Source organism: Coenobita brevimanus, chromosome 71 (assembly GCF_032717465.1).
Source record: "Coenobita brevimanus isolate Jiangsu-jjx chromosome 71, ASM3271746v2, whole genome shotgun sequence".
Lineage (NCBI taxonomy): Eukaryota > Metazoa > Arthropoda > Malacostraca > Decapoda > Coenobitidae > Coenobita > Coenobita brevimanus.
In genome coordinates, this window is record NC_137024.1 from 29,500,706 (window position 1) to 29,520,204 (window position 19,499).

General features: G+C 42.0%; 1 protein-coding gene across 1 annotated transcript in view; it reads left to right on the forward strand.

Annotated features, from left to right (window-relative positions):
* The window catches only part of polybromo (protein), a 740,816-nt gene that overhangs the window by 518,859 nt on the left and 202,458 nt on the right, over positions 1–19,499 (forward strand). The window contains exons 23-24 of the mRNA XM_080277986.1: positions 6,518–6,705; positions 8,108–8,277. Coding sequence (XP_080134112.1) covers positions 6,518–6,705; positions 8,108–8,277 — 358 coding nt within the window. The remainder of the gene's footprint in view (positions 1–6,517; positions 6,706–8,107; positions 8,278–19,499) is intronic.

Sequence of the window (19,499 nt, forward strand, 5' to 3'; positions counted from 1 at the left end):
CTCAACCCGGGCCGGCCCTCCTATCAGTTCTCTCTCAGATTCCGAAGAGGAGGTACGGCTCATCCTCTTGCTGACTTCAGGGCCTTTTTTCACCCCCATGCAAGGGCCCTGTGACCTTTACCCCCTACTAAACCTCGTGTGGAAAGAGGTAAAGGGCTGACAATTGATAAAAGAGTGACTACGATCTTTCTATTGAATAAAACAGTGCAAGTGGAATTGTAAATAATGTGTAAATAATGTGTAAACAGCAAATGAAAGTAATGAATGTAAATATGCGTGAACAATGGAAAATAGTTTTATAAGTTACTTCAAGTAACAGTGCATAACACAGTGTAAATAAAATAGAAATGTAAATAACGTAAATAAAATAGAGAACGTAAATAGAAATGTAAATGAGTAGTATTATAAGAATACGAGTATATACCCTAGGAGTAATGAAAGTGAAAGTTTCACTATAGCATGTCTGAATACTATGAGTTATGAGAGTGAAGATGAAAGTGACATTCACTCTCAATGCCAGTATACAGGACGAGAAAGTGAATGCTACGTATTTTACTGAAAGAAATTGAATCCCTACAGTGGCAATAAACTAATACTACTGAAGGAAACTTATGGATAAAGACTGTAGATATATATAAATGTTATGTAGTTATAGAAATATAAAGTGTGAGGGGTTTTATGAATAATAAATGACAGAGTACCAAGAGCGAACTAGCGAAAGTGCGGCGGTCAGACGCGCTCATAATTTTCATTGCTTTCACAGTGGGTTTTTTTTTGGAGTATGGATCCCAAACTACTTGAAAATCATAGAGTAGTATTTATAGTGTTAATATCTGGCTGTGGTAATCATATTACGGGTTGTCGGGAAGTGTAAAGTGGAGACTTCGTTACCCAACTTCAGAGGTCTCCACAAGTCCTACGGTAACTGACGAAGGCTCAACAAACATTCCAGGAGAAAGCTGAAGGTATGTGCCATAAGCATATATAATTTTAATATTCTAGGACTAATAACTGATTTTTGGCAAATATTTTTTGAGAGTCTGTCGGAGCCCGAATAACCCCGCGGCACACGCAAAACATCGGTAAACATGCCCGCGGTGTAGGGGTTAAGTAAACTTCGCTGTCATTATTGCAAATTTGAGTGTAACTTTTAGTCCATCGATCAGGTGATTACTCACACACCAAACTGATGTATACCGAAGCCGGACTGTATAGTAGTGCTTGTTGCTATGCCCATTACTGTATATAATGCAGTATGAATAATTATACCTTTTTTATTTTGCTGGACTGTTAACTACTGTACCCATATTTTGCAGTGGAATTTTGAGAAAAAGCAACATTTATTGATGGGACATGAATTTAGTACTTTTGCTTTTCATTTAGGTAATCAGTTGAACATCAAAGTTTTTAAAAATCTGTATACCTCCAGACTGCTCACCTTAGCATGCCCGACTACACAACTTGCTACATATCCTCATGACTGCTCACCTATGCATTACATATATGCTCATCTAATGAAGCTACGCTGTCCTTCTGTATGCTGTCCTTTATATACAGCACACTCAAAATCAGTATTATTTTGAAGCTTACCTCAAACACCACTACATATCTTACCATCCATCCATCATCCAATCCTACTTCTCCCCATGAGGAGCGTAGGAGCTCGGGGCTAGGGAAGATGGTCCTGACATTTAAGATGAGAGTGACCAGCCTCACTCATCTCTGAGTGGCATCACATGAGCAATAAACCCAACCACCCCTTGGATATAGACCTTCACCGGCTCAATCCGATTGGAGCCCTTTTATTACCCACTAAACCACCAGGCCCCATAATTTGGTTATATGGTTACCACCCAGCAGGGTAAATGGTTTCCTGTTGTACAGGAAACCATTTGGCTTGTCACTCAGTGTAGAGTCACCCACAGGCAGAAGGAAGAGGAAAGAATGAAGGAACGAATGACAGAAGAGGAAGTGTAAAGTCACCCGTAGGCAGAAGGACGAGGAAAGAATGAAGGAAAGAAAGACAGAAGAGGATGGAAGGAAAGAAGGATGGAGGAGAGGAAAGGGCAGACACCTGAGAGCAGCACTACATCAAGTGAGTGGATGGTGAGTGCCCCCACCTACCACAATCGCACCCACTTATCACAGACACTGCACAAAATGGAGTTATTTCCCACACCCTTGTGGCAAACTGCTCATGGCTATACTCCTTTTGTTATGACAGTACTGTACAGCCACCTGCCCTAGATCTCACCACATATTCACTCACATCACTCAGATCTTCAGAATCCTGGCTCCAGTTCACATGCATAACCATTTGCAAAAGACAATTTAATTGAGGCATGAGGTTGTGAGAACAGATACAACTTAGTCCAGACATTATTCTTTAATTTCCAAACAGCCCTCTTACGGTTTCAGTCCTTCTGTCTGTGTCTTCATCTCTAGCTTCCTTTCTGGTCGTTCTATATCTGCTGTTGTAGATGGGCACCATTCTTCACCTAGAGCTATCAATAATGGTGTTACTCAGGGCTCTGTCCTGTCACCAACTCTCTTCCCTCTATTCATCAGTGACCCTCTGAGCTGTACATCAAATCCTTTCCACTTATATGCTGATGACTCCACTCTTCACCTTCCCACATGCTTCCTGCAGTATCCATCTCAGTAGTAACTTTAACAAACAAGGGATGAGGGTATGGTACACCTAATGTCTTACTTAGCTCATATATCTGATGGGGGTAAGAGTAATCTTGTTTTTCATGCTTTAAAAGCTCATTTCATACACCTTTCAACCCATCAAAATCTTTTACAGAAGCTTTCTCTAATTTTTAACAATATCCAGCTCAGTCCTGCATGATTTTTTAACATACTTGGGGTTTCGTTCTCTCAGGACTTATCTTAGAAAGATCATATTACCTCTCTTGTAAAATCAGCTTTCAGGAAATTTGGTGTGTTAAGCTGACTCCATGCCTTCTTTACCCCCGCACAGTTGTTGACTTTATACTGCGGTTATAATTGCCCCTGTGTAGAGTACACCTCCCATGTGTGGGAGGACTTCCGTTGTACAGCTCTTCTCAACAAGGTGGAGTCAAAGACTTTCTGTTTCATTAACTCCGCTCCTCTTACTGGATCCCTTCAACCTCTGTCTTGTAGCCACACTGTTGCATCTTTATCTCTTTTCTATCACTACTCCTGTGGTCACTGCTCTTCTAAACTGTCTGCTTGCATCCCTCCACCACTAAGGTGTGTGCACAGCACCCATGTAGCAATAAATTCTTATTCCTTTTCTGTCCAGCTCTCTAATGCAAGAGTGAATTGTTATTTCCAGTCCTTCATGTATAAAACTGGTCAACTCTGGAGGTGCCTTCTGTCTGTATTTCCTACTGCCTATGATCTCCAGTCTTTCAAGCACAGTGTATCCAGGCATCTGAAATTGAATGGATCTTGAATTTGGCTCTCTGTTATTTGTTTTTGTTTTTTATTCGAGGGAACAAAGTGGTAGGTAGGGGCACTAGCCATCCACTCACTCGATGTTGTGCTGCTCTTGGATGTCTGCCTTTTCCTCTCCTCCATCCTTCTTTCCTTCCATCCCCTTCTTTCTTTCTTTCCTTCGTTCTTTCCTCGTCCTTCTGCCTACGGGTGACTTTACACATCCTCTTCTGTCTTTCTTTCCATCATTCTTTCCTCTTCCTTCTGCCTGTGGTTGACTCTACACTGAGTGACAAGCCAAATGGTTTCCTGTTCACTAGGAAACCATTTACTATGCTGGGTGACAACCGTATAACCAAATTTTGGTGCCTGATGATTTAGTGGGTACTTATGGCACTCCAGTCAGATTGAGCTGGTGAAGGTTTATATCCAAGGGGTGGTTGGGGTTTATTGCTCATGTAATGCCACCCAGGGATGAGTGAGGCTGGTCACTTCCATCTTAAATGTCAGGACCAACTTGCCTAGCCCTGGGCTTCTACGCTCCTCATGGGGCGAAGCAGGATTGGATGATGGATGAATGGATGGAACAATCTTGTGAGCTTATGGGTTTTAGTTCCTTCATCCTTGCATTAAAGAAAAAAATAAATAAAAAAAATAATAATAATAATCATTTCAAGTTGTTTCAGTGTCCAGTAAGTGAATCTTTAATTTCATAAACCTACAAAGCAGGCCATACCATGTAAAAAAAAAAAAAAGGAAAAAGGAAACAATAAAAAAAAATCTGGATATGAATAGATTACAAGAAAATTTTATTTTTTTCCACACAAGGAGCTACAGGTGTTAAAAAATATTTTGTTGCTTAAAAAGTTAAAGTGAAGTCTGTAAATAGAAATTAGTAGAGCAGGCAACTGGCCAAGTACATAACATGACGGAGACAGGCAGGCGCAGCCTGAATGCAGTAAATATTTGCATAAACAGGTGCCACATGGGTGTAGAACAGCATAGTGCCACACTGAAGGGTTACTGTTCTAGTGCAGTTAATTAACTAGACCACCTATTTACATTTACATGTTTATATCTGTATGTTTTTTTATTGATATATAAAATTAAGTTTTGTAAAAGATTCTATGTACAGTATATTCTTTTTAGGCTGTTGCCTCTTTCCCATTTTTTTCCATTTAAATAGAAAGAATTACAGTTCATTTGCTTAATATGCAAGAATTCAAGGAGTAGAAGACCTCACTCTGTTAGAAAATTTGTGCTTTACAATTAACATACCTTATGGGGAAGATTCTAATTGGTGGAGTGGCTGCCTCAAAAGTCACCCCTGTGACCCTTAGTCTGTCATTTTGCCTATGTATTATGAAACATTGAACACATGTACACAGTACCTGTGTAAGTATAACCCACACAGTAGCCCTGTAGCTTAAAATCATTGCAGGAAAGGCATAGTTGACTTGAAGAGATGGAGTTCTGAGGCAGGGCGAGGCAGTTATGGTGCCCTGGCCTCAGCACACTCCACACTGCCTGACTCCATCACACCACCATAACCACCACCACCACCAACACACTTCACATCAGTCATAAACCCCCTCAGTTTCCGAGGCAGACATAACATGCACTATCGACGTTATCCCCGGCTGGTGTTGAGGACACAGATCTTCATTTTGTTGCGGATTAAAGAAGGTGGTTGTCAGAGTCTGATGCCTTTGGTTCACTTCCTTGGCATGCCTGGCTTGGTAGTAACTGGTTATTTTCTGTGGCATTCAGAACCTCTTGAGCTCTCACTTTACAGTTTTCATTCATTGTCATTTGATCTTTAAACTCGTCGAAGGCAGCCAGGATTTCACTTATGTTTTGGATCAGTAGATCTTCATTATCCATGGCCGTGGCTTGTGACGTAGCGGATGCCCGCTATGTCACACGGCATGCTGACGTTATGACCCGCGCCATGTCCCCATGCTCTCTATGAGGGTAGGTCACATGCTGCGGCATGACTCCTGACTCAGCTCATTTTGTTGCCCCAATTTTTGCATTTTCAAAATCAACTCATGCCTTACCAATTATTCAGTTCCACCCCTCTCCATTGCGCTCTAGGCATTTCGCATAGTAGAAACTCACATATTAAGTGAAGGGACTACAGTATTTATACAGTAATGCTCTTATACTTGCACAGTATGTTGTGTCTATTTTATGATATATAAAGGGCCTAGTGTACCATATGAGCCACTCAGAAGTGAAGGCAGACTGGCCCCCAAAATGAAAGCTTTTTTTTTTTTTTTTTTTTTTTTTTTTTTTTTTTAGTCACCATGCTGATGATGCTATTTGTATATAGCATGCATAGCTGTTGATCAGGTTCAGAATGTTTTCCTAACACATAGAATGAGCATAGCATGTGATGTGGGCCCAAACATGCCCAAAGCACTTTCAGCTGTTGCTTGCACCCCTCCTTCCTGTATCACATGGCATGCATCTGCTCAGAGACCCACTGTATACTGTATCTCCTCCTTCATGCCAGGCCCATCTCCTAGCACAGTTCATTCTAAATACAATAATTTATACACATGTTTATGAATGTGTAGTTAGGCCAGTACAGTATTGTGAAAGATTAAGGAAGGCATCTGAGAGTCTTCAGATGTGGCCCAGAGGAAGGAGCTGGCCTATTCCTTCTTTCCCCATAGGGTCAGTATGATTCAGAAGGTGATTTTTTATAATGCTGAGATTGTTGCTGACCAAATTACTGCATTATTGTTGGGTCTGACTGTGACTTTTTTATGACATTGGCACTTGTCTGCCATCACTTCTGTCATCATTCATCATCATTGTACTGCCATTTTCCATCGACAAGTGGTGTGAGATGGGGTCCAGAAATAAGAAACTAAAAAAAATCTTGACATGGAATTAATCAACAAGTTGCCCAGTGAAATTTTGACACATACCTAGTCACTTATCATTCAAGCCCTGAAATTCTGACTCCATCTCAGAGGCATAACATTCATGTAACTGTCTCAAATTCAGGTGTGTCCATATGTATATACAGTATATCATTATTTCAGTACCTGACAGTCTTCCCATTTTATTTATGCTTCAGAGGAACAGCACACTTCTTGGGTTCCATTTACAAGATTGCAGCTGGTCAGAGCAACATACAAAGTAGTGATCAGCAGCAGTCAAACACTTACTGGCAGGAAGTATACCTCACTGTTGGAATGGAGACTCTACCCCTCTCAGACATCACTGGTCGCTGTGCTGTCTTGGAATCACGGGACTACACTCAGCGTGAGTTACTTATTGGTTGTCCACGTATAGTCAGTTTATTTTCACCAGAGGGGGAACTAGGCTGCTCCAACAACAAACACAAAACCCATAATTCTGAGGTCAGATTGAGTTGTCTGTGTTACTAGTAAAATAAATCCTCCAGTCAAATTAAAACAACTTCTCTCAGGAGGTTGGTTATTCTGGAGTATCCAATATCTGTTTGTACCACTTGATGCCTTACTTCCTGTAAGATTATAAAACTAAAGAAACTCTGGAGAGTATTTTGTCTTTTGTTACACTATGATGTCTCTTACTTCAAAAGCCTTAAATTGTAGATAGTCTAGACAGTGTTTTATCTTTTCTTATGACCTCATACCACACTTCCTTATTATTACATTGTTCTTTGCCAATGGTTATGCATGTGAGCTGGAGCCAAGATTCTGAAGGCCTGAATGAATGTGTGAGTTAGTGTGTGGTGATATCAAGAGCAGGTAACAGTATAGTACTGTCATAACAGAAGGAGTATTGCCATGTGCAGTTTGCCACAAGGGTATGGGAAATAACTCCATTTTGTGCAGTGTTTGTGATAAGTGGATGCATAAGATATGTAGTGGTATTAGAGTTAGGCTGCAAAATAATGCTGATTTTGAGTGTGTTGTATGTAAAGGAGACTGTACAGAAGGAGAGCAGCATGTAATGATTAATCATACTAGAGAGTCTCTTGAGTGTGTGGATGAATCTTGTTTTATGGTGGACGTGATATGTGCTGGAGGTGGAGGTGGAAGTAGCTCAGTAGCAAGGGTAAGGAGTGGTCGGAAGAAGTTTAGGTAGTTGTTGCCTCTCCTTACATGGAGAGGGCTCTCTCTCTCTCTCTGAGCTAAGGTGGCCTTATGTGCAGCATGCTTTAGAAGTGTAATGCTGTACAGTAGTGAAGGAGGAGGTTATTTGTAGCCTCAGTCATACAGATGAGAATAATCAGATGGATGGGTAGTGTGCCCTTGAATGACAGGCCTGGGGGCATCAGTATTGCAAATGAAGAGTTGAGAGGAAGAATGAGATGAATGTAACAGTGATGTGATGAGAAGGGATGGATTGAGATAATTTCAACATACGGAAAGGATGGAGGATGACAACAAGGTGAGAGATATTAATGTGCAGGGTGAAGTTGTGAGAGGCAGACTGTTTAAGACTTGAGACGGTCGTACATTGTGATATCAGGGATAAGGGACTAACTGAAGAGGCTGCTAGAGATCGAGCAGGGTGGAGAGATGCCATTGGGTGACCAAGGTCATTGCATGCAAGCATGTTGAGTGTTTAGAAACAAAGCAAAATTAAATGAATCATAGGTGAGCATAATGTAAGATAATCATTTACTTCAATATGAAAGTCATAGAATATTGAGAATGCTTAAAAATTCCAACAGTGAGGCCAACTGAGATCAATGAAAAAGATGTATACGTGTGTGAAAGTTTCTTGGACGAGATGAACCACCGTGTGAGCCCCTTGCAAACTGCACTCCGCAAGTTCAAACTCTCACCACTAGTCAATCAGGATGAACTATACTTCTTCAGAAAGACCATCAATCTGCATAAGGTAATCAGTAAGTTTTGTGGTGAAAGACCAGTAATGTGTGTTTCCAGGCTGAGTAAGTTCAGTAACCATATCTTAACAGGCTGTAATTGAATGTACAGTAAGACCTCACTATAACGGACTAATTGGGGCCCAACCCATTCCGAAAAATGCGAAATTCTGATAAAAGCGACATCCGGACTTCCCTCTGCTAATCCAGACTTTTTCCGATATATCAGACATTAGTCCGGATCACACAAATGATTTTTAAACTGTTCTGACTACCATTGATGTACTGTACTGTGTTATAACTTCACTACATTAATCAGATGGTAAAGTATATATAATAATACTGTACTGTACACTGTCAAACATGTCTTTTATTTACCTTATTGTGGTGAACATTGCTGAAGTGGTCAGGCAGTCTGGACTGCGTCTGGGTTTATCAGACTTTTTCCGATATATAGGATTTTAGTCTGGTAGCTCCTCAAGTCCGATAAAAGCTAATTCCACACTATTGAAGCCCGTTATATCGAGGTTTTACTGTATATCCACTTGCTCTGATTATTTCTTGTCTTGTTGCTATGTTCTATGTGTCTTGGACTAGCCTTTATATATGTGTGTGTATATATATATATATATATATATACATACAGTATATTTATACACACACACACACACACACACACACACACACACACACCACAAATTGACTTAGGACATACACACAGAATTGCTGTGGGAGAGTTGTCTGCCTTTGCTTTGTGTTTCCACCTCTACCAAGTGAATTTTTTGGGCAAGAAGTAACTGGCAACTCCTCTGGTGTTGGCAGGAGGTGGTGAAACACTCAGCACGTTAGTGCTTGCCCAAAGCAAGTGTGGGAGTATATGTTCCCGTCGCTTCTAGCTTGCATCTCCCTCATTTTTCGTATGCATTACTGTTTGCTCTGTTATTTTCCTAGAGTCGATTTATCATGCCTGGAAAGTACTGCTCAAGGGATGAGAGGGTCCATATCATTGCATGGAGGCAGGATAATGTCCCTATCAACACGATATGTGAACATACTGGACGCGCAAATTCAACTGTCATGAAGATTCTTGCTGCAGCGTGCAGCCAGCCACCTGATATCGTACCAGAGCACAAGCATGATGGTGGAAAGAAGAGGATGACTTCCAGAGGTACAGATACGCTTCTGAAGAGGGAAGTAATCAAGAATCCATGACTGACAGCAGCAGAATTGAAGAGAATGCATCCTCAGCTGTTACATCTCAATTCGAACTCTCTAACACCGCTTGTAGAAGGAGCTGGGTTTGCCAAGCTGCACCGCAGCCAAGAAACTGCTTCTCATTGACCGGGTGAAGAAGCAGCGCATTCAGTTTGCCAAGAAGTATGCACGCTGGACATCGGATGAGTGAAGAAGTTATGTTTTCCGATGAAAGCACATTTCAAGTGTTCCAGGTGAGTTCTGCCAAGGTTCGTCGCCCTGCCTCCTGTAGTTGATATGACCCTGCTTAAACAGTGCCGACTGTTAAGCACCCACAGTCAGTAATGGTATTGGGGTGTTTCTCAGGTGAAATGGGAAGGGGAGGCCTCTACTTTCTTCCTAAGAACTTGATTATGAATGGTGGCCGGTACATTCAAGTTCTGAAAGATCATTTGTTAAACTTTTTTGCTGTTCATGGGTGTGACTTTTTCATGCACGATTCAGCTTCATGTCACAAGTCAAGAAAGGTGACAAAATGGTTTCAGGATAATCGGATTGAGGTCCTCGACTGGCCTGGCAACAGTCCAGATCTAAATCTGATAGAAAACTGCTTGGCAAAGATGAAGAAAATCATGGAAGAGAAGAAGACACCCAATCTGGACAACCTCAAGACTGGACTGACAGATGTTTAGTGCAAAGAAATGTCCTTAGATTACTTTAGAGATCTAAGTGATTCTCTGCCAAAATGCATCCAAATGGTCCTGAAAAACAAGGGAGACATGATTTCATATTAATGAATGGCATTTCATGAACAAACATTATGATATACTATGATTTCTGTGTTTTTTAATACTTTGTGGGGGCGGTCCTAAGTCAGTTTGCGGTAGCTGTATATATAGATGTATACATATATATATATATATATCTATATATATATATATATATCTATATATATTTATCTATCTATATATATATATATATATATATATATTTATCTATCTATATATATATATATATATATATATATATATATATATATCTATCTATCTATATATATATATATATATATATATATATACATACATACATACATACACCACTCGTCAAAATTATCAAGCGCCTACCGCTGGGTGCACAATACTTATGGCCAAAAAAGAATCACCCATTTTTGGTAGTAAAAATTGAGCCACAAGTTTGCGGCGCTAGCATGACGTCACGGTAGCCTGAGGCCTTCCGACGCGCTGGTTGGTTCCTGCCTCAGTTGCCCACGGGCTGCCTGAGAGAGAGGAACTCCGCCGCGTCTCCCTCTCTTTTCGCTCCCTTTTTTACCGAGTGTCCCGCAGTGTTTTGGCTTTCGCCACTTTGTTATGGCACCTACCCGTGAACTGTTGAGTGAAATCATATCCCAAATCACTGCTCTAAAGGAGGCAGGCCACCAGACAAAGGAAATTAGTGAATTGGTTGGTGTGGCTCGATTGACAGTGCGTAGGTGGTGCCCGCGGTTTCAAGTGGAAAACAGTGGTGACATTCCCACAAAGAAACCGTGGTCTGGTAGGCCTAGGAAAACTTCCCCAAGGTCTGTTAATGTTTTAAAACATGCAGTGGAGTTTAATCCTCGTGTGAGTGCAAGGAAAATAAAGGAGAGCAACCCAGAAGTGTTTGGTGAGGTGTCTGTGCGCACAGTGTCTCGTAGGGTCCATGAACTTGGTTACATAAGTCACAGGCCTGTGAGAAAGCCTCTTCTCTCTAGCAGGCAGCGACTTCGTAGGCTTGCCTTTGCTAACAGATATCTTAACTGGGGTGAGGAGCAATGGTTGTCAGTGTTGTGGTCTGATGAGGCAACGTTTAGTGTCACCTGTAACAGAGGAGCACGTGTGTACTGGCGCAAAGGTAGTGACCCACTTGACCTACGGTATGTTGAAAGCATAGTTAAACACCCTGATTCACTCATGGTATGGGTTTGTTTTTCTGGTCAAGGTTTGGGGAAGCTTGTTGCGCTTCCCAAGAACATTAGAGTGAATCAGGATGTTTACCTGGAGCTTCTGTGTGATCATTTACCAGACTGCTTCGAGCTCACAGGTGCACGAGTGTTTCAGCAGGACGGTGCACCTGCTCACAAGGCCAAATCAGTCACCAATTGGCTTTGTGATTGCGAGGTATCATTCATGAAAGACTGGCCAGGAAATAGCCCAGACCTCAACCTGATTGAAAACCTCTGGTACCTCGTAAAGAAGAATCTCCAAGGGAAGGACGTGAGCTCTCTGGCTAAGCTGGAAGCCGCCATTCGTGACTTCTGGGACAAAATACCCCTCCAGCACCTGAGGAACCTCGCCCTTTCACTTCCAAGACATCTCAGGTCCATGAAGAAGCATAAAGGATACCCTACGAAGCACTAAAGGTAAATAAAATGCATTATTTATATGTTTTTTCAGTGTTGAAAGGTTTGTTTCGTAGGAGGGACGCAGGGCGCTCGATACTTCTGACGAGCACTGTAGGTCCCAATTAACACGCCTTCATGGTGGATGTGCGAGCACGCACTAATTGAAACACATAACTTATGGGGAAAAATTCATTTGGTGGATGAGTGACGCCAACTTTAGGGGTTAAACTTTTAAACACTGACATTTACCCTAGTACTAAATAATAGTATACGTACATACACGTACACGTGTACACACACCCTCGATGAGCTGGTCTAAACCAGTTTGCTGCCCTCCTACTCTCTCAGTCTCTTGTGTAAATAATACGAAGCAGTATGCACACAAATCGCACTAAAATCATACTAGAGTGGCTGAAAGTGTTGTTTTATATTATACTGTGAATTACTGTGATAAAATACAAGTGATTCAGTGATATTTTTGCTATAATCAAAGAAGTCATATGCTAAGAGCATTAGCAAGCGAACATTTTTGCGGCTGCAAACTGTGCAGCTATTCTCTTAAATAACTCATGACATAATATCAATAAGTTTTATAAAAGGAAGGGGTAATAAAAGTCATTCATGAAGTTTTATAAAGTTTGTAATGATTTTCCTGTTAACACTAGTTTTGCTAAAGTCTATCGTATCATCATCATCATCATCCAGACCTCCTTTCCCACCCAAGGGCAGGGTGAGGAGTGGCAATGCCCAGACAGCCCAAAATTGCCCAGTCCAATGGGCCACGCTTCCATTCACTCATCATTCAAGCCCCCGGAATCCTGGCTCTATCGAATACGCCAAAAACATTCACCACGTTCTGTAGCTTCACATATTGTATCCAACAGAGTCAATCCAGACGCTGCCACGTTAAAAAGGGGTGCCAAAAATCCCTGATCATGCACATCTCCTCACAAAATTCATCCAGCCAGCTCGATCTGTCAGTTCCCTGTCCTCACCGACTTCCAAACCCCTCTTCCTCACACAATTCATCCACCATATCTCTCCACCTTCTCCTTAGCCAACCTCGCCTCCTTCCTCCTTCGAATCTGCTCAGGTATACCTTCTTCACCACTCTATTGTTATCCATTCTCTCCGCATGACCATACCATCACAGTACACTCTCTTCAATTCTGGTGTCCACTGACTTCCTCACTCTGCATCTTTCACGAATCACATTATTTTGTATCCTGTCCACCCTCTGTACTCCTCATACATTCCTCAGCAGTCACATCTCCACTGCTCTTACTCTTGACTTTTCATTTTCATGCCACACCATAGTCTCACATCCATATGTTAAAGTTGGCACTAACACTCCTTCACGTAAGCCTCGTGCAGCTGCAGCACTCAAGCCTCTGTTTCTTATCAAGGCCTTCATTGCACCAGCTACTTTTCTTCCTTGTGTCACTCTACTTTCAACTTCTTTTGCACATTTTCCTCTCTTTTCTATCACTGTACCCAGGTATTTTAACTCTCACCAATTACAGTCTCTCTCCATTCACCGTTTCATTGCACTGGGAGTCACCTTCTTTCTCAATAACCATCACTTTACTCTTTTCTACATTTACTGTCAAGGAACGACACTTACAGACATCAGCAAAACTCTGCACTAGCCTACTAAGTTCTTGTCCGGTACCTGCAAGGAGTACTGCATCATCAGCATACAACAAATTTGAGATATTCCATCCATCACCATCCATTACCAATGCCATCCCTCTCTCCATTACTCGTATTCTCACTTCTCTCATCACCCCATCCATACATACATTGAACAACCATGGGGACATCACACAACCTTGTTGCATGCCCACACTGATTGTGAACCATTCACTTAGATGCCCATTAACCCTGGCAAATGCTTCACTACCATCATAAAAACTCTTGACGGCACCTAACAGCTTACTCTCTACACCGTACACGTGCTAAACTTTCCACAATCCTTCTCTGTCCACTTTGTCATATGCTTTTTCCAGATCCATGAATGCCATAAACACCGTATGGTCCTTCTCACAAGCCATCTCTACTATCTGTCTTACTGCAAATATTTGGTCCACACATCCCCTGCCACTCCTAAAGCCACCCTGTTCATCACTCACTAGGACTTCTGATATCTCTCTTACTTTCTCTATAATAATTCTTCCATATACCTTCCCTACCATACTTTCTAAGCTCATGCCACGATAATTCTTGCACTCACTTCAGTCACCTTTATTTTTGTACAGGGGTACAATCACAGCCTTTTTCCACTCTGCAGGCACAGTTTCACTCATCCATGCCTTCTTACATATCTTCACCAAGCACTTCATTCCATTCTCTTCACTACATTTAAGCATCTCTGCTTACACCTCATCAACCCCAGCTGCTTTCCCATTTTTCAGCCGCTTCACAGCACTCTTCACCTGCGCGAGTGTCATGTCTCCTGGCATTGCATGCCTTCTCTGCACACCCCCAAAACCAATCATGTTTACAGCTGCTCTGCCCTCTCTATCCCCATTCATCAGGCTTTCAAAATATTCTTTCCATCTGATCCTTACTTCATCTCCATGGGTTAATAATCTACCACCTGCATCCTTCACACCATCCCATTTCTTACCGCTTTCACTTCTACATTTCCACACCTCTTTCCAGAATAACTTTCTATTTTCAGAGTAGTTTGCATTCATTTTTCTTCCTAGATCCTCATTTACCTCCTTTTTCCTCTTCACTAGTCTCTTTACGTACTTCTTATTTCAACTGAACCCCTATCCTGTAACCACTTTAGCCACTTCTTCCTCTTTTCCTCCACCGCTCTCTTTACCTCCTCATCCCACCATGCCGTACCTTTCTTCTTTGTTGTTACTCTTGCCACACCACATACCACTTTAGCATTCCTAACTAAGCAATCCCTATATGCATTCCACAATCTGTCCAGATCCATTTCATTCCAATTCAGTAGTTCTAACTCGTCCTCTACTTTGGTCCTGTATTCATCTGCCATTTCTTTGATCCTCAGCTTCTCAACTTTCAGTCTTTCTCCCTGACTGCTTCTCTCTCTCCTGATCCACCTCACTCCTTTCAGCTTGATCTTGCATACCACAATTATATGATCTGGCAGACCTCCACATCGTCCTCTCACAGCCCTTGTATTAGTAACCATTCCCATCATCGACCTCTCTACTAGCACGTAATCAATCAGGCTTCTTTCAACACGATCCCCATTCCCTTTATACCATGCATATTTATGTGCATCTCTGTGTTTGAAATACAAATTACAAATGCACAACCTCCTCTCCTGACACATATCCTTTAGTCTCTTGCCATTATCTTTTTCTCCTTGTACTCCATAGCAACCCATTATGTCATCCTCAGGATCAGTGCCTACTTTTCCATTCATATCCCCCATCACAATCACTTTATAGCTCCTGGGCATTTCTCCCACTACTTCACCCAGCTCATCCCAAAACCTGTCTGTCCTCACATGGTGCATATGCTACAGTCATTGCCACTTTCACCTTCTCAAACTTGAACTTGACATACATACTTCTCGAGCTAACACATTTGTAGTCTCTCTTATTCCACTCTGCCACACGTCATTCATCAACAAAGCAACTCCTTCCTTGCATCATCCTTGCCCATTCATTCCTGATCTTACACATTTCACACCCTCCCACTCCTCCACTTCGTACCCTTTCACCTTCGTTTCACGCAGTGCCATCACAGCATATCTCACACTCTTGAACACATTCACCACTTCCACCCTCTTGCTCTCCTCATTCACATCTCTCACATTCCACATGGCCACATGAGTCTACCCATTTGGTTGGGGCCCTGGGCAGGTATTGGGCCCTCCGAGGCTCTCCGAAACAACTGCCATGATTAAGTGATTTTGGATAGGGGAATCTGGGGGACACTTAACCTGCCAGAAACCCCAGTTATATGGTTACCACCCAGTGTAGTAAATGGTTTCCTGGGTACAGGAAACCATTTGGCTTGTCTCTCAGTGTAGAGATCACTGGCTAGAAGTGTTATTTGTTTTATTTATTATTATTGTAATTATTGTGATGAGGTAACGTGGCAGGAATCCTAATTTGTACGGAAAAAAATCTTGTGGTTTGGTGGAAATATCCACCTCACTGGGGTCTTTCCGGTGTCAGACGTTCATAACACACCTTGTATTCTCTCAAATCGTTCTCAGGGCTTGGAGTGCATACGGACATGCAGTTTGTTGCAAACGATAGTAGAAAGATTGAAGTTTGGCTGACAAGAATATTAGCTCTTAAGATTATGGATAAGTGGGATAAAACACGAGTTGAAAACACACCATTTTTTCCCCATTTCTCCTCACTGACCTGCAGCCATACTGTAGGGTTAAGGTGTCTGCAGCAGCCAACATTCAGCTGATCTGCATTATGGAGAGCTCTCCTGGTGTTTCTGGTGTTGCCTGCATCAGTGTAACCTCCTCTTGTCTCACGTCCTGTAATGCTCGATAGATGCTTCAGTAATCACATCTTCTGAGGTGGCTGCACCAGCATTGTTAATATGAGACGTTGTGGATATTAAGAGACAGCTTGCACTATTTGGGAATTGCACTATTTGATCACGCGCTAATTGGGACCCTGGTATATATATATCATTCATCCATCCATCATACAATCTTACGTTGTCCCTTGAGGAGCGTAGGAGCCCGGGGCTTAGCAGTTGGTCCTGACATTTAAGATGAGAGTGACCACCCTCACTCATCCCTGAGTGGCATTATGTGAGCAATAAACCCCAACAACCCCTTGGATATAAACCTTCACCAGCTCAATCCGATTGGAGCACAATAATTGCCTACTAAACCACCAGGCGCCAAAATTTGGTTGTATGGTTACCACCCAGCATAGTAAATAGTTTCCTGGTGTACAGGAAACCATTTGGCTTGTCACTCAGTGTAGAGTCACCCATAGGCAGAAGGAAGAGGAAAGAATGAAGGAATGAAAGACAGAAGAGGGAGTGTAAAGTTATCCTTAGGCAGAAGGACGAGGAAAGAATGAAGGAAAGAAAGATAGAAGAAATATATATATATATATATATATACACACACACACACACACACACACACACACACACACATACTCACTAGTTTCGTAAAATATACATTATCGAATAGGAATTTCACGATGCAAAGGAATGTTCCTCTGCAAGGAGTCTCGCAATTTTACTAAGAGTTTCGCGAGCCCCAGTGGCGAGTGATCGTATGCATATGCTTCTCCTCTGTCACTTGTTCACAACATTGGTGAGCTTGATGAGCTTCCACTGGATTTTGAGGGCTCTGACGTTGAGGCATCGGGAAGTGGTGGTGTGGGGGACTCAACAGCGATGGCAGGGAGCAGTGAGGAGGGCAGGTGGGGTAAACATATGCTTTATTTGAGGCAGTAGAAGCACCTTACCAGTTCTATTCCTAGTCCCTAAGTTTGTTTTCTGTATTTTTCTTACTATTTTCAGGTTGGAAAAGTACCTTTTCCTGCTGAAAATTTTTTTTTTTTATCATGTTCCTTAAGCTGTACCAATGATTGTTTACAGCTTAATGGAAGAAGTCTTACTCATTGTATTGAAAAGGTGGATTTCAGTTCCCAACTTCCTAACTGGATGACAGGTTAGGTTAGGTTAATTATTATTTTTTTTTTTTTTTTTTTTTTTTTTTTTTTTTTTTTTTGAGGAAGAAGGAACCAAATGCCACGAGCCCACAATAACTGTTCCTTCCAAGAGAAAAACGAAATACTGTACAAGAGAGAGCCAAATTCAAGATCCAATCATTTTGAAATGCTTGGACACACTGCGTTTGAAAGACTGGAGATCATAGGAAGCAGGAAATACAGACAGCAGGAGACAGTTCCAGAGTTGACCTGTTGCATAAATGAAGGACTGGGAATAATGGTTAACTCTTGCATTAGAGAGTTGGACAGAAATGGAATGAGAGTTTGCTGCTAGACAGGTGCTACGCGCACATCGTAGAGGTGGAGGAACGCATACAGACAACTCAGAGGAGCAGTGACCATTGAAGTTGCGATAGAAAAGAAATAAAGATGCAACAGTGCAGTGAAGTGACAGAGGTTGAAGGAGTCAGTAAGAGGAGGAGAGTTAATGAGACGAAAAGCCTTTGACTCCACCCTATTGAGAAGAGCTGTATGTGGGGAGCCTCCCCCCATATGAGAGTTGTACTCCACACAGGGGGGAGGAGGATAAAACCCATGTATAGAGTCAACAGTTGTGCAGGGGTAAAGAAGGAACGGAGTCGGCTTAGCACACCTTATCTCTTGGAAGCAGATTTTACAAAAGATGTAATATGATCTTTCCAAGACACGTCCCGAGTAAATGAAACCCCAAGCATGTTCAAGGATGATGCAGGATTAAACTTAATATTATTAAACATTAGTGGGTACACCTGTGGAAGATTTTGTTGGATTGATAGGTGTAAAAACTGTGTCTTTGATGCATTAAAAACAAGATTATTTTTACCCCAGTCAGAGATACGAGCAAAGTCAGACATTAGGTGTGCCATAGCCTCGTCCCTTGTTTGTTGAAGTTACTGCTGAGATGGGCGTTGTGGGAACTGAATGGAAAGGTGAAGGGTGGAGTCATCAGTGTATGAGTGGATAGGGTTAGATGTACAGCTTAGAAGGTCATTGATGAATAAGAGGAAGAGAGTTGGTGATAGTACAGAGCCCCGAGGACCACCGTTGATAGATCTCAGAGAAGAACAATGGCCGTCTACAACAGTGGCTATAGAACGACCAGAAAGGAAGCTAGAGATGAAGGCAAAGATAGAAGGATAGAAACCGTGAGAGGACAGTTTGGAAATTAAAGGTTTATGCCAGACCTGATCAAAAGCCCTTGAGATGTCAAGTGCAATGGCAAAGCTTTCACCAAAGTCCCAAACGGAGGATGACCAGGAGTCTGAAAGGTAGGTGAGATGATCACCAGTGGAGTGTCCCTGACAGAACAGAACCCATACTGACAATCAGAAAGAAGGTTGTGATAGGAAAGATGCTTTAAAATTTTTCTATTTAGAATTGACTCGAAAACTCTTGAGGTACAGGATGTTAAAGTAATTGGACGATAGTTAGAGAGTTGGGAATGGTCACCCTTCTTTGGGACTGGCTGAATGAGAGCATATTTCCAGCAAGAATGAAAGGTACAAGTTGATAGACAAAGACGAAAGAGTTTACCTAGGCAGGGTGTAAGCACAGAAGCACAGTTCTTGAGGACAACAGGAAGGACTCCATCAGGCCTATATGCCTTATTAGTATTGAGGCCTGTGATGGCAGAAAATAAGCAGCTGAAGAAATTTTAATGTCAGCCATGAGGAAGTCAGAGGGGGGAAGTGATGGAGGAACAGCACCGGAATTGTCTAAAGTGGAATTGGAGGAGAAAGTCTGAGTGAAGAGATCTGCTTTATCCGTAGAAGAAATAGCTACAGAGCCATCAGAGTAGAAAAGAGGAGGGAAGGATGATGAGGTAAAGTTGTTAGATAGGTTTTTGGCAAGGTGCGAGAAGGAGGGGAAGAATTTGAGTTGGAGAGTTGAGAGCATTTAGTACGAATGAAATTATTTTCAGCAGAGTGAAGAACGGACTTAGCACGATTCCGGACAGATTACAGCTGACCAG